This window comes from Apis cerana, linkage group LG15, assembly GCF_029169275.1.
Source record: "Apis cerana isolate GH-2021 linkage group LG15, AcerK_1.0, whole genome shotgun sequence".
Classification (NCBI taxonomy): Eukaryota; Metazoa; Arthropoda; class Insecta; order Hymenoptera; family Apidae; genus Apis; species Apis cerana.
The window spans coordinates 6,523,427-6,545,315 of NC_083866.1; the positions used below are offsets into that span (position 1 = coordinate 6,523,427).

Consider the following 21,889-nt stretch of genomic DNA (forward strand, 5'->3'; position numbering starts at 1 on the left):
TTCGGTGATGAAACGTTGGCCGCGACGATAATCCACGATTATCCTACACAGGGATATAATTTTCTCGTTACGTGTTCGATCAAACGCCAACGGCTAAGTCGTAGAAATATATGTATATGTATATATAGAGAGAGAGATGTTACCAATCCTTCTCCCTCTTCCTCTGTTTCAGACTTCCCTGGAAGATACGAAACGAGCCGGTTGAACGAAACTTGTCCGTCTGATTGAAAATTTGGAGAAAAATTTCGGGGCGAGGAAGGGGCGAGAACTCGAGGAGTGGAAGAAGTTGGTCGGTTGGAAAGAAATGAGAGGGCAAAGGATGAGAAGGAAGAAAGGCGGCGTCGACGAGGGATCGACGACCTGATGCGGCATCTCTGATCCGAAAGAGCGTGCCGAGAGCTTGGCTGCGCTCGTGGGACGAAAAATGAACGAAAGCGCGGTCTACCTGCTCGGCTCGGAAGAAGAGGGAAACGTAGGTGGCAACCAGCTGAACCGAAGCTTCTACAGCGCGAGCTACCCGCCCCAGAACCGCAGCCACGAGGAGGATCTGTGGAACCTGGCCACGGACCGGGCCGGTCTAGCTATACTCCTGTTCCTGTTCTCGGTGGCTACCGTGTTCGGCAACACGCTGGTGATCCTGGCCGTGGTCAGGGAGAGGTACCTCCACACAGCGACCAATTACTTCGTCACCTCGTTGGCGTTCGCCGACTGCTTGGTCGGGCTGGTCGTGATGCCGTTCAGCGCCATTTACGAGGTGTTGGAGAACCGATGGCTGTTCACCACGGACTGGTGCGACGTGTGGCGCTCGTTGGACGTCCTGTTCTCCACCGCGTCGATCCTCAATCTCTGCGTGATCAGCCTGGATCGTTACTGGGCGATCACCGACCCGTTCACCTATCCGAGCAAGATGAGCAGGAAGCGGGCCGCCGTGCTCATCGCGATCGTGTGGATCTGCTCGAGCGCCATCTCGTTCCCGGCGATCGTGTGGTGGAGGGCCGTGAGAACGGAGGAGGTGCCCGAGGACAAGTGCCCGTTCACCGAGCACCTTGGATATCTCATCTTCTCCTCGACCATCAGCTTCTACTTACCCCTGTTCGTGATGGTGTTCACTTACTACAAGATATACAGGGCGGCCGTGATCCAGACCAAGAGCCTGAAACTGGGCACCAAGCAAGTTTTGATGGCCTCCGGTGAACTGGAGCTCACTCTGAGGATACATCGGGGCGGTGGAACCAACACCGACGCGAGACACCTGTTCCGCACCGCCTCGAGCACGCCCGAGGACCTCCAGGATCTCGAGGAGCCGCTCACTACAATCCAGCACAACAACTGTTTGACCAGGGTCCCGTCCACGAGGATCAATAAACAGCACAGGGGCAACAATTTCTCCTTGTCGCGCAAACTGGCCAAGTTCGCCAAGGAGAAGAAGGCAGCCAAGACGTTGGGGATCGTGATGGGTGTCTTCATCATCTGTTGGCTCCCTTTCTTCGTCGTCAACCTCTGGTCGGGTTTTTGCTCCCAGTGCATATGGCAGGAGAAGATCGTGTTCGCCGCTGTTACGTGGCTGGGTTGGATCAACAGCGGAATGAATCCGGTCATATACGCCTGCTGGAGCAGAGATTTTCGTAGGTAAGCTCTCTCTCTCTCTCTCTCTTCCTCTCGTCTTCTTCTCGTATCCGAGGAATCTGAGGCGTTCGAAACGGATATATCCGAGTTAACTACGAGTTGATAAGACATTAGGTAAATCTATTTAGATGCGATCGTTGGCGTTAATGGGTTAACGATAATCGAGCAGGAGAGTTAAAGGGAGATGAACTGTTAACAGGACGAATTGAACGATATGGCATGCATGCATCTTCCAAGTAATTACACGTGTCTCCCCAGAAATTTCGGATTATCCAATCCAAGAGTAACGTATCTATCCCAACAATTAGTTGGGACGATAGGAGGAAAAAAATATGGGAAAATCGTTTCGACCGAATGACGGACGAGGCCTCAAGGGTCCTATTAAACCGGAAAATCTCGGATAAAGCGGGATAATCTTAGAGCGACATGGGTCTGCATCGATAATCAATTTCGCTAAATGATTACGAGGGGAGAAATTCTCGGACCGAAGGATAGAAACCGCTTGGAAAATTATTCACCAATCATAGTGTTTTTTCTGACGTTACGATTAATTAGTAAAATCCAAATAAAAACCCTAGGAGGAGGATCGGAGAATCCGATCAAAAAATTCTCGGACGAACGATTGGAAAATTATTTCACCGATCGCATAGTGTTTTCTCCGACGCTAATTAATCAAGTGATAAAGTTCAAGTAAAATTGAAAAACCCTAGGATCGGAGAATTCTCAAAATTCGATTAAAAAATTCTCGAACGAATGAATGGAAAATTTGGAATATTGTTACGGTTTTCTATAATAGAATTAGCAAGCCTCGAAATCGAATCTATCTATCAATGACAAACGAACGAAATGATAAAAACTTCCGTCTTTCGACCTATTTTTTTCTAAACGGACCATACGACAGCGGAGCCGTTCGGTGGAAAGCGGGGAATCGGCAAAGGCCGCGGTGTTCCATTCGTACGCTTTTAAAGCCACGATGACAAATCACCGGCGTAACTTCCGGCGTGCCGTTCGTTCCTGCATCGCGAATGGATGCGCCGAATAATGTTTGGCGACAAAGTTTCAGGAGAAAGCGGAAGGTATGCAAACAACGCGATTTAATTACGCGTTGGCGCTCGCACACACGCTCGCGAAAACGATTCGGGCAAATGGCAAAATGGAACGTGAAAACTTCACGGACAGGGGCGGGATGGATCGGTTCAACGCGAAAGAATTCGCGTCTACCGTTGCCCCTTTAATTAAATCCTACTTACTATCGCCCGTTAAACTTTAAAGCTGAACGTCCTCGAACGCAGCTCGCCCTTCGAACTCCGCTGAACAAAAGGGATGAGCCTTTGGTCCATTATCGATTATCGATATCTTATCGATCGAGCTTTTGACATGTCGATAACGTTAGAATATCGTTAATGGAACAGAAATGACTGCTATCAATCCTCTTTTTCTATTCAAAATTATCATTACGACACGTAAAAATATTATATGAACGAATAAATTTCGTTGAGAAATTACATCGTGATCGAAAATAAATATCCAAATAACGAAGAAGAATAATTCGAAAATTACTTTCATTAATATTATCGATAACGATATCTATCGATCGAGCTAACATTAGAATATTAGTTAATGGAACAGAAATGACAGCTATCAATCCTCTGTCCTTTTCCCTATTCAAAATTATCATTTTACGCGTAAAATTCGTCATCTTGCTCTTCGATCACCCCTATTCGCATTAACGATACTCTGACGATATTAAGAACGTATTAAAAAATAAACATCCATAAGTATCCAAATAACGAAGAAGTTGCTCGTTCCAGGCTCACTTTTATTAATATTATCCATAACGATATTTGGTTAGGAATCGAAAGCGTAGGAAAAATACGCGGAATCCCTTTTAACCGTGGAATCGATCCATCGGGCAATGCTTCCATCAATCTTTTCCCGATCAGTATCCGAGCGTGGAAACGAGACACCCTCGAGGCTGATTTTTCAAAAAGTCGTTTCGACCGGGCATCCCGCGGACGTTACGAGCGGGCCGCCGCACGCTCGCGTACGTACGTAATACGGTCCGTGAAAAATGACGACGCCGTTCAACGATAAATAACCGTGATATCTGTTGCGACGGGAAATAACGGAGAGAACGTAAGTGAAACAGAAGGCGACCGAAGGAGGAAAGAGATACTTGCCGGGGAGAGATGACCGGAACGGTAGCAAAGGATGGCGCGAGAAGAGCATTAACTCGATGGATCGTGCAAGGAGGGGGGATGTATTTATCTCAATCCAGACTCGCTTCTTTCCGCGAAAAACCAAGACTCGAGAACATTACGCTATTTTCTTGTCCGACTCGGACGGATGATAATAATAATCCTTCGTTCGCAAGAGATTGTTGAATCGATCGTGTAAGCGTTTCTCATCGCGATTCTAAATTTTTCAACGATAAATTTTTCGCCTTTTTTTTTCTTTTATCCGATAAATCCTTCAAATTATTATCCCATACGACGTTACACTTCGTTTTGCATTTGTAGTAAATTATAACGCGCCGCGAGAGCGATTTAGAAACTGGGGGGGAAGGGAAACTGGCCGTATTCGCTGACAAATCGGCGGGGATTTATCGGGGTTCGTGAGCCAGTTGGCGCTTAATAAAGAAAATATTAGACCGCTGTGTCTACCTACGGTTAAGTTACGAGGTACGCGCCATTATTATCTGAACGGGGTCAAATTGTTATCGCGCGTGTCTCTCTCTTTCTCTCTCTCTCTCTCTCTGTGTATGTGTTCTTTCGAGTGTGCACCCCATGCATAATGCGTATTCACCACCGTTCACCTGTACGCTCATCGATATTCCAACGATCAGTCGTTTCGCTTGCGGGGACATAATTGTCGTGTTACTGAACCGTCTTTCTTCTCCAGCGCTCGATAACTATCCAGTTTCCTGTATAAAACGAATTCACGAATTCGAAGAACGGGCGACAATCGGAATTTATCTGCTTTGGAAGTGGAAGGTGAGTAATAGAGAGAGAATAGAGGGGGATGGAAAGTGGAAGGGAATTGTTCGTGTCCCGAGACGCGTTATGGTTGCGAAAAAAAAGGAATAAAATCTTAGGGACGATTTACGCGAAGTGGAAAATGTTTGTTTAATTTGGTCCCTGCAAAGTTTTTGGAAATAAATCCCAGATTTTTAATCTGACAGGGATGGAGGTTGAATTAAAATTTGTCTGAAAAAAATTGATTAGGGGACTAGATTTGTTATGTAAACGAGGGTGCACGGTAATCGGTGCAAATACTCCACTTCTTAGGGAGGAGGAGGAGCGAAAAAGTCGATGGCGTCCAACTCGAGAAACTATTCTCGAAGGTGAAGATAAACGAGAGCAAAATGGATGAGAAGTACTATGCAAATATTCACTGCCGCGCAAATTAACTCGACGCCTAGTTTGAAAAATTATCTCTTTCTTGTACCAACAAAGGAAAGGAGAATCGAAAACGCGTATACTTGTAATTTGTATTCGTTGAAATTATTGACAAACGATACAACGCGAATCGAATTATTGTCCATCGATCCGAATCGATGGAACGACGATCGGAACGAAATATTTCGATCGACAAGGATCAATATCCTTCGAGGAGACTGGGGACAGAATGGCACAAAGGCACTAAATTTCTTAGATATTAATTCGTTCGAAAATTATTATGTTCCGCGAAAGAACCGTTTCTTTGCCGGGAGAAACGTACGTGTACAGCTCTGGTATGACACAATTTCTGTGACAAGAGAAGAAAAGAGAAAAGATATTCCGCATTTCCGATGAAATTTCAAAGGTCGCCCCGGCATTAATGCAATTTCCCGAGAAAATTTTAGGGTCAACCTCGTTGGTTTCTCGCTCCTCGCGACGGGGACTCATTCCCAAAATTACTTAATCGAATAAACGACAATCCAGGGAGGGAATCCAGTCGGAGAAATAAACAGGTTTTTCGCTCGTCGACAAAGAAGATTGGAAATAAAGCAAACGAAAACGTTTCTTCCAAAGGTATATTCTTTCTTTGCGCTTGAACTTTTTTTCAAACGTCCCTTGTTTCTTCTCTCCCTCTCCGTAAGCTCCCCTCTCCTCGAAAACCTCGAAAAAGCTTTGAAAGCGTTGAAAGATAGGCGATCTTTTTCTCCATCTTGGATTTACGTTTTCCCCGCGCAAAGGGATGGAGGCAAAAAAAAAAAGAGAAAAATTGTGGAGGAAAATTTTCGAAAATCGATCGTTTGGAAAAGATATCGCAGTTTAGAGACCGCCTATCCGTTTAACGTTAATCCCCTTCCATGGAGAGCCAATAGTGTCGAAACTATCGGCAGAGCATTATTTATTCAGGATGAGACGGTCATGATGCAACGATCCGACCATCCCTTAAATTACCATACACGTTGTGTACGTGAGAATTTCCAATCGTGCAATATATATTTGCCGGATAACAACGAATTTCGAACGAGGCGCAAATATCGATTTCGCGTTTCGATTCTTTCCTTTTTCTTCTTTTTCTTCTTACTTGCAATCCTCTTACGAAAACGGGATCTTACTCTTCTCTTTTCTCGGGACGAAACGAGGAATTCGTATGAACGAACGCCTATATAATTGTATAACAAATTCAGTCACGCGAAAAATTCCGCATTCGAGTCAAGGTTTCGACGTCCACCATCCGTAGAGATATATCGTAAGATTATTGGTTTATTTGAACTTTTGTCCTACCAAATTATATTGGCGCGAGAAACGATTGGTGTAAGAATATCACGAAATTTTAGGAAATTTGCCTCACTTTTCTAGAGAGCAAGAATTACGAAAAGCCTTCCTTCCCTTTTTACTCGAACCTTTCGATTATCAATATACAATTATAAATTGAATAACGTGTAAATCGTGGAAGCGATTGGAAAAATGAGAGAAACGAGACGACGAGATAAAGGTGTTATTCGTTCGCACCTCGAGTCGGTGGAGGCAGCGTAGCAAAAACTCCGCATTTCCATCTATTTTGCATGTCTGCGCGTTGCACAATGCGGCCGGCTCGTGTAAATTAACGCATAAGCGAAAATAAGAAGGGTGTGGACATCGCGGTGAAGAGAAGCCGGAATGGGGAATATTAAATTACTTTTCCGACACCATGGTTTATAGAACGCAGCTTAGCCCGCTCTCCCCTGTTTCTTTCTCTTTCCAAAAGGAAAACAATCGTTTCTATGGCGTTCTTACGTTCTACTCGCTGTTTAAATAGACACAACGCGTTCCTTTTCTTATTTTTCTTCCTCTTAGTCGATCAACGACCACTTTCTTCTCGGGCGACGCGTTTTTCTCGCATACGCGGAAAAAGAACGAATGACGAAAGTTGGAAAGACGTTATTACGTCAGGGTGGCGGGCGTTGCTCGAGGAACGAGCACGAAAACTCTACGGATCATTGGATCTCTCTTATTACTTTACGTTCATCGCTTTCAAACAAGTTCCCCGATATCGATTCGTCGAAAAAAAATATTCCTTCGATTATTCTTTGCGAGCTTCACGGGGAGAGCTCTTCCCAGTGAATGATTAGTCCCAGCGGAAAAGTTTCTCGCTCGAGGATGACCACGGTAATAAATATTTCCAACTCGACAGAAAATTTGCCTTCTCGTTTATTACTACTACCGCTGAAGTCTGACTCTCCTTTAATCCCGAATAGCAAAAAAAAAAAACGGGGATGGTATATTCGATGTTTCTACGAAACGATACTTGCGAGACGCGTTAATTCCACGCCAATTACGCGATCCACGTTTGATACACGCGCTGTACATTGCAGATGATAAAAGGTCGTTGTTGAAAAGTGTCGATGAAAATAAATGAATCAAAAAAAAAAAAGAGGGAGACGAGGCAAAAAATAAATACACGAACGTGAATTAAAAGAAACGCGTTGAAAAGCTGTTGCACCACAGCCACGTCCGTGCTTTTTCTTTTTTTTTTTAGATTTTTATTTACGCGCGGGACGGCGCGCGATAATTCGATGTCCATCACAGGGAGGACAAAGATCAAAGAGATCTCGTTGTCGTCGTCGTCGGTGGAGGATTTCACGGAAGACGGGCCCGTCATCGCGTGCAAGGAAACTTGTTTAAACTTTTAATAACACGTGCACGCGGGGACAAATGCGGTGGCGGAAAAATATTTCAAAGGAGAGATACACTGGTTGTACACTTGTTCCCTGCATACAAAGTGTCACGTATGTACAAAGGGGAGGGAAGAATAAAAAACTCTTCAAAGGCGATCCTTTTCACCGATACGGTTCACCGGTTTAGAAATTAAACCCCGTTAAGGGATGCCGGCATCGTCGTCGTCGTCGAGGAAAAGGAAGACGCGCTCGAATCTCTTCTGAAAGACGTCTCGCAACGAAAGAAGGAGATAATGAAAGAGGGATTTCGAAATTTTTGTCGGATACAATTTTCTCGGTTATCGATTTCTCCGGCTCGAGATGCCGGAGAAAATTGATCCATTGTCCACGGTTGATTGCAAATTAGCCCAGTTCAACTCCGGTATGCCCGTGAGTTAAATTATTATTCCAAAGTTGGAAACGTTGGTAAGAGGGAGGCATCTTGTTCATCTCCGAAAACCGATGAACTCGCCCTAGGCGAGTTTATAATGGGACATTAATAGGGAAAGAGAATCTTCTATTCGGATCTCTCTAAACGCATGATTCAGTTTTTATTTTTGACGCACATTCGGTCGAGATTAACTCGAGTTGTTTTAAAACAAAAAATGGGGGGAAAGTCTTTGTCCGTTCCTCGAGTCTTTGTTCTTTAATAACTCGCTACATAAGCTCACGAATAATTTTTTTTTTGTCATTCTTGAAATTTGAAATATTTACAAACGTGAATATCCGGATATATTTAGGATCAGCGATTAATAACAATTTTGTAGATACGAAATTTCGCGAAATACGAATAGAATATGAATGGATCTCGTACGTACGAACAAGCTTTTTATTCGACCTTCGACCTTGTTAAAATTTCAGTGTCGTTTCTTTTTTTTTTTTTTTTTAAATACCACACATTCAAATCTTACTTCTCTATTATTCTATTATAAAGAAATATTTCCAGAGATGGGCGAGATTACAAATTCAAAATATGAAAAAAAAAATTACTAAAATTCCGGGAGTTGATTTTATTCTCTGCATGTACAACCCATTATATCCGTCTCCCTCCACCTACAAACTTTAAACGTTGAAATCAGGATTTTCGTGTTAGCCGAGTTTCCTCGTAAGATATATATATATGTATGCAGACAGACTTTCGTAACCGAATACAGATATCTCTTTTAAACAAACGAGCCACAATTATTCAAATGTGCACAATCCACGTCAAACGTTGAACGAGGGGGAGATCCTCGACAGGAGGATTCGGTCGGAGGAAATAACTCGTTCTCGGCGAAAATTTACGAGATTCTCCGCCAATTAAGGATAACCCTTATCGGTTTCTCTCTCCTAAATTTCTCGTGTCTAATATTTTTTTTTTTTTTCTTAATTGGCCGCATGTCGAGGGAATAGCTGCGAACAAGCTTCGCTCCACTCGCTTTCGAGAGATGAACAACGCCGGCTTTATCCACCTTCTCAGCTTTCAAGAGATTTCGATTAATGTAGTAGTTGCGTTGGATGCGTCGAGGATCGCCTTTCAAACGGATCCGCCGGATGATAATAATCCGTCTACCCGTTAACTCCGGGGGCTTATCCGACGCGATGTATGGGATCTAGATGCGATTAGACGACGTTTGTTCAAGGATTTTTGCAATTGATCGAGGTAACGAACGAGAAAGTTGGTTGCTCGGTCGATAGACAAAAAAAGGAAAAAAAGAAAATTATTCGACTCGTCGTTGCACCTCCAAGATTAGAAGAATTAGGAATGTCTGTAATAATCCTCGTGGATTAATCCTAGTGGAGATCGTGGCACGGAACGAAGAAACTAGCCGGAGAGAGCTCGCTAGCTTAGAATCGCTCGACAGGGAATTAAATATCGTGCTTCCCTTATTTCACCTGCTAAATCGTATTACGGAATGAAAACCGATAAAAATATACCAGAATGGATTTTAATTAAACGAAAGCGTACATTTTTCTTTCTTTTTTTTTTTTACCCCCCTCCTTCAACAACCATCCCTCGAGCTTCTTAATTGGTTCGATTAATTTATTTCGAATATCGAACCAACCAACCCCTTCCCCTAACCGTTGCAACAAGACTTATCGATTTCTCTTTCTCTCTCCCTCTCTCTCTCTCTCCCTCTCCCTCGTTTTAACGCGCATCAAAAGGTCCAAAGGTCTGTTACTATATCCTTCGAACAATTCGTACTTCTTCTCCTTTTCGAGAGACGAGCAAAAAGGGGGAAGGAGGAGGGGAGACAAGCGAAGGGGGAAGAATTTCAATCGGATGGTTTCGCGGTAAGAAACCACGACAAGGGCGTAATTTTCGAACGCGTTAGGATGGGATAGGGGAGAAAAATACACCCCCGTTGGATTGTGGATCGACTTTAGACCTGGCGGAGAAGAGAGAGAGAGAGAGAGAGAGATTCATCGGGGAACCCTTGTTGGGAAGACGGATACGAGGATAAGAATCCTTGAATTACGTGTGCGCGCGTCTCCCGGCCCGGGAACACGTATATTAAATGGCTTCTGTTCGCGATACAGAGGGGGCAGAGCCGGTGTTTCTTTTCTTTTTTTTTCCACGATTGATGTAGAGGGAGGGAGAGAGAGAGAATTGGAGATCCAAGGTTGCGGATGGACAAAACGAGGAGGGAGAAGGAGGAGGCCTCTTTAGCAAATTACTTTTATTCATTCCCGCGAAATGAGTTTCGAAGCCGCAGAGAGAGAGAGAGAGAGAGAGAAACTTCTCCAAGATGCCGAGGAAAAATTCCCCGCCTTAAGCGCTTAATGGCGGCTTTGCGAATCCAGGATCCCGCCAATGGTTCGTTTTTTTTTCGTCGGAAAGCGAGAGAAATCGGTATATACCGATAAATGATACCACTCCGTAGTATTAACATTCTATTTGTCGCTCGACAAGTTTCAACCCTTTAACAGGGTTTCGTTATCGGGAAAATGCTTTTTTTAAAAGCGTGGCGACTCAATTTTAGACCTCCTCTCCTCGAATTAGGTTGGTGCTAGTAGGTCAGAGTGTCGAATGTCGCAAAATTTTACGGAACATCGATTCGAGTCGAACGTTTTCTTTCTTTTTTCTTTTTTCTTTTTCAGATTTGATAATGAAAACATGGTCTCGTCGTACAACGATCGTATCAACGATCCGTCGAAACAGTTGAAATAATTGTCTTCCGTATTCTAATCTAATTCTAAAATATTTGGAAATTCGATCCTCTTTTTTTTATTTTTATTCCAATTCTTTCCCCATCAGAAGAATAATTTATCCTCGCGACGAACGGGGTAGGGAATCGTTCAAATCTCGATTACACGTCCAAGAGAAATCCCGCGAGTGACACGCGCTGATAGATCGCGCGTCTCGCATTACGAATCAACCACCAAGAGTTCTCGTACATAATGCATTCGTGGAGCAAGCAGTCGTGTCGGTAGACGTTTCAATGAGCCAACCCGATATCGGTAGAACCAACCGAGAACTTTCCCAAGGCGTCCCAAGGCGTAGACGATTTTTCGATGTCGGTGAACAAACGGCGAATTCGAAACGAGCAAACTTCAACCTAACCTTTAATTTTATATATATATATATAAAGCAAAGGTTGGTCGACGTCACACCGAAGCGAGAAACGCGTGGAAAATTAATACTGGCGCGCGTAATTTGCATTACGTAAGAGACGTTGTGTAAACGCGATACACATAGGTGTATAACTTGTCCTCCCGAGTCCACTTATTACGCCCTGCCTGATAAAATGGACGCGTACGTTCTCCCATGCGCGTGCATTCGGAAAGAGCGGCGCGGGATTGTATATTACGACCGCGAAACTTGGCCCAAATTGAATAAGCCCAAGAGAATAGCGGGGCGTCGTGAATAGCGGTTTCATTATCGCGAAACAAAAAGGGGGAGATGAAAGGAGAAGATTAGGATGAAAAATCGACGGCTATCAATATAATGAAATTACACCGCGAGGGGAATCGATCCGCGAAAATCGAACGAAACCACTTTTGTCCGAAACCGTGCCGCGATAATCCGCGGCTTAACGCATAAATCGCGTGTTCCGGAACGAGGATCGTTAAGTTTTCCGCCGAGCAAGTGGAAGAAAGAGAAGGGGGAAGAGAGAGAGAGAGAGAAACCATCGGCCAATTCCACGTATCCGGCAATCGCACGTGTCACTGCTATCACGCTTCACGGCCCCCTGCTTGCTTGGGTAAATGCAAAATCGATAGTCTCGATAGAATGCACGCTTTCTTCGCACGGTCGTGCCAGGATGGATCTCTTCTCTCTGAGCTCTGAAAACTGAATAGCCTCCTCGATGTGACCGATGGCGAATGGTTATTAATATACCCCCACCGATCGATCGATCGATCGGTCGATCCCTGGCTCCAAAGTAGTCGCGGGGCCGGTTGAAAGGGCAGGCCGTTTTAAAAAAAAAGGGACGGCAACCGGAGCCTTTTAATCGTGATAGACAGAGGAGAGGCGAAAAGCTGAATCTCGAATAAACCACTCGGCCGATTTCCTCCTCCGTAAATAATTTCCTCCGACTCGTCCCCTCCTATTCGATTTCGTATTTCTCTGCCACCTCGTGACCTCTGCCTCCTCCCCCTCGCTCCATTTGACCATTCCCCCAAACCTTCCCCGCCCCTCCCCCCGAAGGATCGTTGTTAAACCGGTTTACATAATCGCGGCAAACACGATTAGAGGGAACACGGTGGGTGGCGCACGAGCGATCATCGAGGCGATCAATAGCGAAATCATGAATGGTTGGTTCTCATTGGGGAGAGGAGCAAGGATCGGGGGGTGGGATCGGTAAACCGGTCGCGACTGCGATCAACGATAATTAGAGCAAACGGTTACTTCGAATCCATTAGCGGCCGTACGCAGATATTACACGTTGGATTTACCGGTGAATGTCGCCCGCTCACCACCATTGATCCTAATGTGACGCCTAATGGCGGGGGATCGAATGCAATCCATATATTCGGCTTAATAATACCGGTTAAATCAATTCCGGGACGGATGTATCGTTTTCGTTTCGATCCCGGTTTCGATCGATCCATGGATACTGGAGAAGGAGGAGAAGATTCAGTAACGAAAGAGTAGTTTAGCTATTTAGGGAAGCTAGCCTATCCTTTGCCGACAATTATATTACAGAAATAGGTGGTGTCTTCTCTCCTCTCTTCTGTCGCCTCTCATCCGGGTTATTTTCGACGCTTCTTCTTATCCCTCGTTTTCTCTTATTTTTCATCCTCTCGACGGGGAAAAGAAAGCAGAGGGTACTCTTCCAAAGTACTTAGCACGTTCGGATTGATTAATAAGATGGAGGAATCGCGGCGATCATACGGTCGTCTCGTGGAGGGGGGACGGGGGAGAGCGGATAATCGAAGATCGTTGGGAAGTTTCGCGGACTATCGAGAGTTTCCGTCCCTCCCCGCCCAGCTTTCGAGTTGATTATTATACCAGACGGAGGACTACGTTTACGAAGTTCCCGTTCTACGGGAGTTAATCGCATCTTTCCAGCAATCGAGCATCGATTTTCGAGGATTCAAAACCTCGAAATCTCCGATTTAATTAACTCCAAACCCGAGATCACGAGATTCTCGAGTCTGAATCCACTTCTCTGGTTTGGGAACGAGCCCCTACTTCCCACCTTACGCTTCACGATATCAGAAATGTTAACGAAACGACACGTTGAGGGAAGGGATGAAACGGAACGAATGGAAGAGAGATGAAAATCAGATTGCGAGATGATCGGATCACGAGAACGTTACAACGTTTTTAACTTTCTTCCTCCGCTCGGATCGGATTTTTCCAATTTATCGATGATACGTCGATGATATTTATATATATATATTCGGAACAAAAATACTCGTTTATTATCTTTATACGAGTACAAAGAATTCTTTTCGAAAGGGCAAGATTAAAAATCTTTATAAATCTTTATAAATGAACGACGAAACGAATAGACAAGATTCGACGTGGATATGCGATAGTTTAAATTTCTCAAAGTTTCTCGACCCGTGAGAAAACTTATCGCGTAAACTTTCGCGCGCGTTTTCCTGGGAACGGGTTCGTTCTTGCCACCGAGAAGGAAGAGAAGAAAGGCCGATACAAAGGTTGAAGGTTTTTGGTCCATCGCGCCAAAGACGCAGCGGCGACCAGAGATTAATTCTGCGAGAGAAGTTGCAGCGCAAGCACCGAATATATCCACGGGCGAGGTCTGGAAATCTGGAAAAATTTTTCATCCGTGTTCCGCTTCGCGTCCCTCCCCAAAAGGCGGAGGATGAAAATGTAGTTTTCGAGATGAATAATTCACCGGTAACACCCCTTCCCTTCCCTCCCTCCCTCCGTATCCGTATACGCGCATCCTGGACGAGAAGAAATTGCGAAAGCAACTGCGGGCTCGGATTAAATCGTCACCGCGGTCTTCGCGATCGTCTCGCAAAAGGAAAAAGGAAGAAGAAGAAGGCACAGTCGAGTCAAGTTTGGATCGAAACTTTGATTAGTCGATGGATCGACTCGCAGCAGACCGAACGCGTCTTCCAAGAACAATTTCTGGAGAATCTTCCATTAGTTGCCTTACGCCGTTGCTTGCCGGCAACATCTCTCGTGACATGGCGCATGCCATGGACTTGCGAAGGGGCCAAAGTTTGATAACTTGCATGTTAGACTTGCATGGTAGCAAGTGACGCGAGAGGAAACGGAATACGTATTATTATCTCTGTCGGGAAAGTTGGCGAGGTTGGAGTCGAAACTAGCTGTAAACCTCGTTAAATTTCTGAAAAAGCGATGCTAGGTGACCTTCAGTCGTCCACAATTATGATTAATACGAGTAATCGAGGGATTCGTATGGAAATTAATTTTATTAGAGATAATAAACGATTCACGGAGAGAAGTCGAGGATACCTTTTGATAAAGACTGTATTCTAATTTTCCAGATGTTTATTCGAAATATCGTGGAGAAAACGAGCGGATAGGAATACTATCGAGAGATTTGAAACCGTATAAATTTGATATTTAACAAAATACTGGTTGCATTTAACGCGATTCACGTTCCGGTATATATATATATGTATATAGGAGTTGGTCGGTAATTTCGAGCAGAATTCATGGCTTCGTACTTTCGCCACGTTTGCCGTAAATTAAATAAATTCACCTCGCGTCCGATTCTACAGAAATTTTCACCTTTAATACGAGCGTTTGTTCCTCGTGGACAACATGCCTTGTTTGCGCAACTTCGATATACAGGCCTGCCTCCCTCGTTCGCAAAATGCCATCGTGATCAACGTCGATATCAAGCTGTGATTTTAGTTTATGATATTCGATAAGGGAAACGCGCAAGAACACGTACGTTATACCGTTCACGTGTTCGAGCAATTATCGTGGAATATGTAATTGTAATTGCTTACCCGTTCGAAACGATCCCAGGATGCAGATTAAAACGAATGCGAAATCAATTTTACAGGATTCGTTTCCTGTACAATTTCGTTTGTTTAAATTTTCTTCTCTATATGGAACATATCCATCGATGTGGGAACAGGGAGGGATGATTCTTCGACGATAAACTATCTCTAAAAGTTGGGCGGATCGTCAAACGGAATTCAGACGGTGGATCGTTCCATTGGTTGAGCAATTTTGACGCTGGGTCCACGCGGTGAGGAACGATGGAAGAATAGGTTCGCAAATTCTCCCAGTGAATTACGGTTCAAAGTCGAGCGTTAAAGTAAATTACGACTCGGCCGCGTCGCAAATGATCCAGGAAGAGGCGAGAAAAGAATGGAGGAACGTGGCGTGGCGTGGAATGGGAGGGCAGAAGATCGGTTTTCTGTTAACGACCTCTTCGTTATCGCGCGAGAAGTCAAATTTGCATTTTCAAACTCCGACAAACCCGACTCCGGTTCAGGAAGAATTTTTTCCCCTCCAAAGGCTCTCCTCCTTCGCTTTTATCCTCCGCGGAAAGAGAATGAAATTCATCCCTTGAAGAATAACCCTATTAAACATTCATCGCCGGGCATCAGTCTGCGCGAATAAGTATCGATATAATGCATCCTATGATTCCGATTCAAAGAAAAGTTTAACAGGAAAATAAGAATTATCCTATCTAGCAATTTTTCAAAACATCTCGATTACGTTTTATCCGATGATCGATTGCAACGCTATTTTTTTTTATTTAACTCACCGAGGACAAATTTGCAAATTGCAAATAAATCGAGTAGGGAAAAAGAAGAAAGTTGTTTCAGATGTTCTCTGCGAGCGAATAAAAGTATTGAAAAGCATCCGAGGTGGTCCCATTTCATTCACTTGGCCGGCTCTACGACCTCTACACGAACCAACTTATTCCATTTCGAGGCATTCAACCCTAGGGATATTTTCATTCGTCATTGACCGTAGCTAGAAACTAGAGCGTGTCGCAAATTCGCCAGAGATACGGTCACCGGTCACCAAGGGCTTGCCTCGACGTCGAGACATCGAGTTTGGCGCCACGGCGTCTCCGCATCGGTGGTAAGAGACCGGGAGAGAAAGCCACGCCGCCGTATCTCGACTCGTACTCGATCCTGCGACTCCCCGCCAAGCTGAGAGAACCTATAAATTGCTCTTACCCACGCCAACTAGATTTGTAAGACTCGTTTCTCTTCCCTCCTTCCTTTCTTCTCCTTCTTCTTTCCCTGCGGATTCGTCCGCATTCCACGTAAAACACATTGTCGACTTGGCGCGTCCATTTACCACGTGTTGCCATCATTGACGTCACGTGCTGACGTCGCCGGCCACGATGCAGTAACTGCAGTTACGACATTGATGGATTAGACGCCACAACGGCCGTCCCTCCCCTTCCCTTTTTCGTCCAGACTTCGTTCTACCTCTTCGATAATTATGACCGTAGAGCATCATCGATCAGCGATGGAAATATAATTTTAACGTTATTATTTGCCGATACCATAAAAATGAACAGAGAGAAAGAGAAAGAGAGAGCCGATGAGAAGAGGTCCGTGGATATTTTATAAAAAAAAAAAAACTTTGATGACGTCAAACCAACAGCTTGATTATTTTCATAGCGATGGTGAAATAACGAGGTTACCAGCGAGGCTCCCCAGAGATCGGACCTAAAACCTGGATGGAGAGGATAGTATCGGTATTCCTTCCAACCTTTTCTCTCCCGTTCATCCATCGGGACCAACTTGAGCGTTCCACTTACTCGGCCGTACACTTACTGAAAAACACATATAGTGGCCATATACTATCGATCACTGTATCATCCACTTCCTCGACTTATCGCTTATCCATCATTTTCCCAACATCCGATACTACTTTATTTCATCCAAGTAAAAACGAGTAAACACGACGATTACTCTCGCAAGACGAGCTTACACCTTCTTTCGCCTCTCTCCTTTTCATCCATTTCGAAGCCGTGTATCGAAGAGTGTAACTAATCGTTAATGTTTCACGCGCCAGCGTTTCGTTGGAACGAGAGGCGTCATTGTACGATTGGATTTCCGCTCGGCAAACGAGGCCACGAGAAACTTTTAAATCTCGTGAAATCTCTCTGGCCGAAAATTGGCCGATTCCGTGTGCAAATTCATTGGAGGGGATGGCGTTCGTTGCTGTAGAACGGGCCATCGATTTCCGGCCCGTCGTGTCGCGCACGATTGCCCGACCGGCAGAAATGCCATTCGGCCCACGTTTCGCTGTCATTAGAACGTAAACCCCGATAGCTCATTTACGAGGGACGCGGAATCCCAATCAGGGGAGAATCTTCCGCTTGTTCGTTTCGCGCCCTTCCATCCGACGACGACAACAATCACGCTCGGTTCCGGTTTCGTTGGCGGCCCCAAAGGCCTCGACAAACCTTTTCAACCCTCGATGGTTGAACTTGCACGCTTTGGGATCCTCCAAAGTGAGATGGATCTATCGATCTTGCCCTACCACCGATAATAATCAAAATCCTGGGGAGTGGTTCCCAATCCTAAGAGCAATCCTAAGAGGCCTGTCATCGGTGGTTGTTGATCAATTTTTCGAGAAATAAGTAGAGCAAAGTGGTTTTCAATTTTGAGAAATTACATCTCCCACTAGTTTGCAAAATAAAAAATGATATCAATGCGGTCGTGTTTATATTAAATTAATTCAACAATCGATAAGATTGAGAATCGTTGTCAAATTGTACGTCTGATACACAGATGACACGAGGTGTCGGTGACCACTGATGAGATTCAGACAAATAGAATGGGGCGATCAAAGAGGTAAATTGGTCCTTTCAGGAAGCAATCTCGAATATGGGCCGAGTTGTACCGTATTGCCAATTTGGTGGAAGCATACTTGGTTGATTAAACAATACTAGGTTTACGTGGAATAATCGTGGCAAGTTAAAGAGGAACGAGAGAAGAAGAAAGCGCAGACATTGTGTACATGTAACATTAATCAGCATTCTCTGGAAAGAGAAACAAGGGTTTAACCGAAAAGACGTGCTGTCTCTTCTATAAATCCCTACCTTTCTGACCAAAACGTAAGCCGAGTCGTTGATAAATCTTCTTCCACCTTAACTCTCCGACCCGACAACGTTTTATTGGCCGAGCGTTTGCTGGCCGCGCAAGAGAAAAGCTGCACAACAAATTGCAAACGGTTTTAATAGTTTTAATAGGTTTTTATTTAGCCTGGAAAACTTTCCACTTCTTTTTATTCTTCTTCTTCTTCTTCTTTCATCGTTAAGAATGGAATTTGAAATTCGCAGAACGTGACACAATGACGCGAGGTATGCCCAGTTTCTTCCATCTTGGACGATGGAAAGAGGGAAAGAGAGACAAAGGGGAGATTAATGCAAAGAGGAGAGACTGTATATCATCAGATGGAATAATTTACCCGATCCGCGATATAATGTCAATATTCGATTCGATTCGATTTCACTTGACAAACGTTGATTCGTTATATAAATCGTTATTAAATATTTCCTTTTCCCTTCCCTTTTTAAATTCAACAACTCGAATAACGATTAAAACCGTACTTGAATAATGCAAACTGGCGGGGGTTAAGATGAGTTTCCGATACGTTGCCTCCCGATGGTTTATCGATTGAGATATACCCCCCCGAATGAATAATACAGGGTATCGAATCGTTTTGTATAAATATTTTTCTCCCTGTTTTATGCGTTGCACGGGAAAAAACGGAGCGAACCGAGAGAGTAGGGCGATTAGCTGTCAGCCGCGATTTCTTAAACGAAGAATCGTAAAACGGAGAATCTCTCAAAACTCGGTGAAAAGTAGAGTTCGAGCTAAAGGGTTGATTAGCAAAGTTTCTGGGTTCAGTTTTATTATTATTAAGCATTCGACACGTGTTCCCGTCGATGATCATCGGGCCGATAATTTAACAATTTAAGAACCCATTTCGCGTGCCCATTGATGAAACCATAAATTTTTCTAAATATCGTAGTATTTTCTAATTAATCTTCATTTATTAAAAATGCTATTTACTTAGGACAAGGAATCGTTCTCCGTTATTTTTTTCCAACGTTATTTTTTTATTTTTTTTTTTGCAAAAAAATGTAAAACGTATCGTCGCGACAGAATGGAATCACGCGAGATCTCGTGTCCATGTTTCCTTTTATGAAATCGATACGTTTCCCCTTATCATGGCTTTTTTATATTATTCGTAATCGTATTTACGTATCGAACGAAAGAATTTCTCCACGGACTCAAGCATCGTCGAGGAATCGCGACGAGTTCTTTAACGAGTTCCCTCCGTCTCGTCCCGTTTACAATATATTTACGATATCCGTTCCAACCACCTTAGCCTTCCACCTCTTCTCGCGTTAAATTAACGTGTTCGAAACTTGTGTGTAGTCTCTCAAAATACGAAGAAAAAAAGAAAAATTCCCCGCACAATCTCATCGTATACGAAATATCCACCGTTCGTCGATCATCGTCATCATCATTTCCCCTGTTCTCGATAATCTCGATGATATTATGCCTCTCGAACACTCGAAACTCGGCGTGATTTTCAATCTCGATTCTCAAACTTGGACCGTTACGATCGAAAGAGGGGATCCCACTTCCTGCTCCACAAAGGAAGAAGCCGCCGAGGAGCGAAAATATCTGAAACGAGAAACACGAGAACGAGATAGACCGAGGGGATATTCGAGGCGATTGCCGCGCACGATTCAACCCCTCTCCCCCATTCTTACCCACTTCTCTCCTTTGCCGTGTTTGTCGAGAGGGAGAGCGAAACGATTTCCCGCCGCGATTCAAAGGGATTCCTCTCGGGACACTTGGGTCCATCCGTCGTCGCATGCGACCAACGATCCGAGAGTCGATGCGCAGTGTCTGCATTTCAATACGTCGTCGTCGTACGAGAAGAGGAACAAGTGTACGCGAGCAAGAAGAGAAGCGAGATTATACGACGGCGGCTGGAATAAAAAAGAATAAAGTTATTCGATCCGAATTCCTCGCTCGACCTCGCTTGACAACATTTTCGTGGGCGAGATGAATTTTCATGGACGAGTGGCGGCAATCCGTTAATGGCGATACATAAAGAAATTACGTTTCCCTCGAGTCCCTCGTTTGCGACAATTCAATTAACGAATAAATAAATTACCCCGGAATTCGGCCCGATTCTTCGCGATTGCTGTTCGCCGACGGTCAATCAAGAAACTTTTTTTTACTCTCTCTCTCTCTTCCTCTTTCTTCCAACATCGATGTTTCCCTTCGTTTTCACCGATCTTTCAGCCGGGGGAAAATTTATGAAACGGGTGTACAGGACGACAACAGACCCCCTTTGCACGTGCATCGTGTAATTAAGCTTTAGAGTCAATAGAGTCGAGTCGAAACGAGATGAAACAGATACACGGATATCATTTATGGTAGGGATTTAATTGTTACGCAACCGGTAAATTGCTTTTACGACAGGGCTGGTTTATTATATACGTCGCCTAGTTACGATACAATAGGAATCGAAACGTTAAATGGGAAATAAGCATACATCGAACGTTATATAGAACGAATAAAATTTGATCCGCGCGAATCGCGTGAAATATAAATTTGCCAAATCGTGATGCACGATTTAAGCAAGCGTTTATAGGAAAATTAAAACACCATCGAAAGGTATCGAGAATTATACACACACACATATATATATATATACGTTCTCCTTTTCACCGAGGCAACGCACGCCGGGTTTCCGGCAAAACAACGATAACGCGATAAACCGGGGATCGAAACGAAATTTCATTGCTTGGAGAACGAGTTTTCCTTCTGGATGGATGGATGGTGGGGGGATCATTGGTGGACGAGGTAATGCGATCACGCGAATGCATAATCCATCCCCTCTGGACAAGGAATAAAAAGGGATAATAAGAAAGAATAAATACGAAATTCTATTTCTTCCTCGATCGTGAATATCTCGATCGAGTGGATGCGTGATCTTGCCAGATATTTGAGACAAATCGAGTTGATCGCGAGGGATAAAAAAAAAAGGAAAAATCGATAGCGCGAAAAAAACACGAAAAGAGTGGCTGGTTCGTGGGGATAAATAGGCGAGCAGAGGCCAATGGCGATATAACGGCCGACTAACGAGGTTTATTAAGCTGAACGAAATTGCGGCCGCCTGAAAACGGGTTGCGGGGTTGCTCGGCGGCAACAGTTTAGAGGATCGTAAATTCGAGTGTTTCGAAATAATAAGGGTCAGCAATTACCCATTACACGGCAAGGAACGGTGCATTAACGGTGTTGCCTCTATGAATGGTTCACGTTGATTAAAAAAAAGGAAAGGAAAAGGAAAGAAAAAAGGATTAGCCTTGAATCGTCGACGATATTCGTTTCGTTATATATATATAGAAGAAGAAAGAGAGAACGACGAATACCATGATAATTTTGAAAATCTAAAATTTTAATTTTAAAATTTCGAGGGAAAGAAAAGAAGTGTCGCCGTGTCATCTTTTCCCAAACGTGAATCGTAGATTCGTTAGATTCGTGTAGTTTCACGTCTTTTCATTTTCGAAGTGTTTCTTTTCTTCGAAGTTTGTTATCGATTAATCAGTGAAATGAGTTGTGGAATCGAAGATAATTTTAAAAGAAAAGAAAAAAGAAAGAAAAAGTCCCAGATTTATTTGAACGATTTTTCACGATTCAGCTTTGCACAAAGCTTCGAGAGGTTCTTTCAAATTTTCAAAGAAAAAA

At 44.0% G+C, this 21,889-nt stretch overlaps 1 protein-coding gene and 1 long non-coding RNA gene across 10 annotated transcripts in view; one reads left to right on the forward strand and one right to left on the reverse strand.

Annotated features, from left to right (window-relative positions):
* The window catches only part of LOC107996358 (dopamine receptor 2), a 58,906-nt gene that overhangs the window by 20,839 nt on the left and 16,178 nt on the right, over nt 1-21,889 (forward strand). For 8 of the 9 annotated variants that reach the window (XR_009832932.1, XM_062086184.1, XM_062086183.1 and 5 more), the window contains one exon: nt 173-1,629. Coding sequence is in view for 8 of the 9 variants with exons in the window: in XM_062086184.1 (XP_061942168.1) it covers nt 425-1,629 (1,205 nt within the window). In the remaining variant the exon portion in view is untranslated. Of the gene's footprint in view, nt 1-172; nt 1,634-21,889 lie in introns of those variants that run through there. The other variant, XM_062086191.1, reaches the window with a different exon arrangement.
* On the reverse strand, nt 18,356-20,431 carry LOC133667429 (uncharacterized). Its single transcript, XR_009832938.1, has 2 exons — nt 19,900-20,431; nt 18,356-19,810 (listed from the first exon to the last, which is right to left on the reverse strand). It is a non-coding gene; the product is annotated as an uncharacterized LOC133667429 (long non-coding RNA).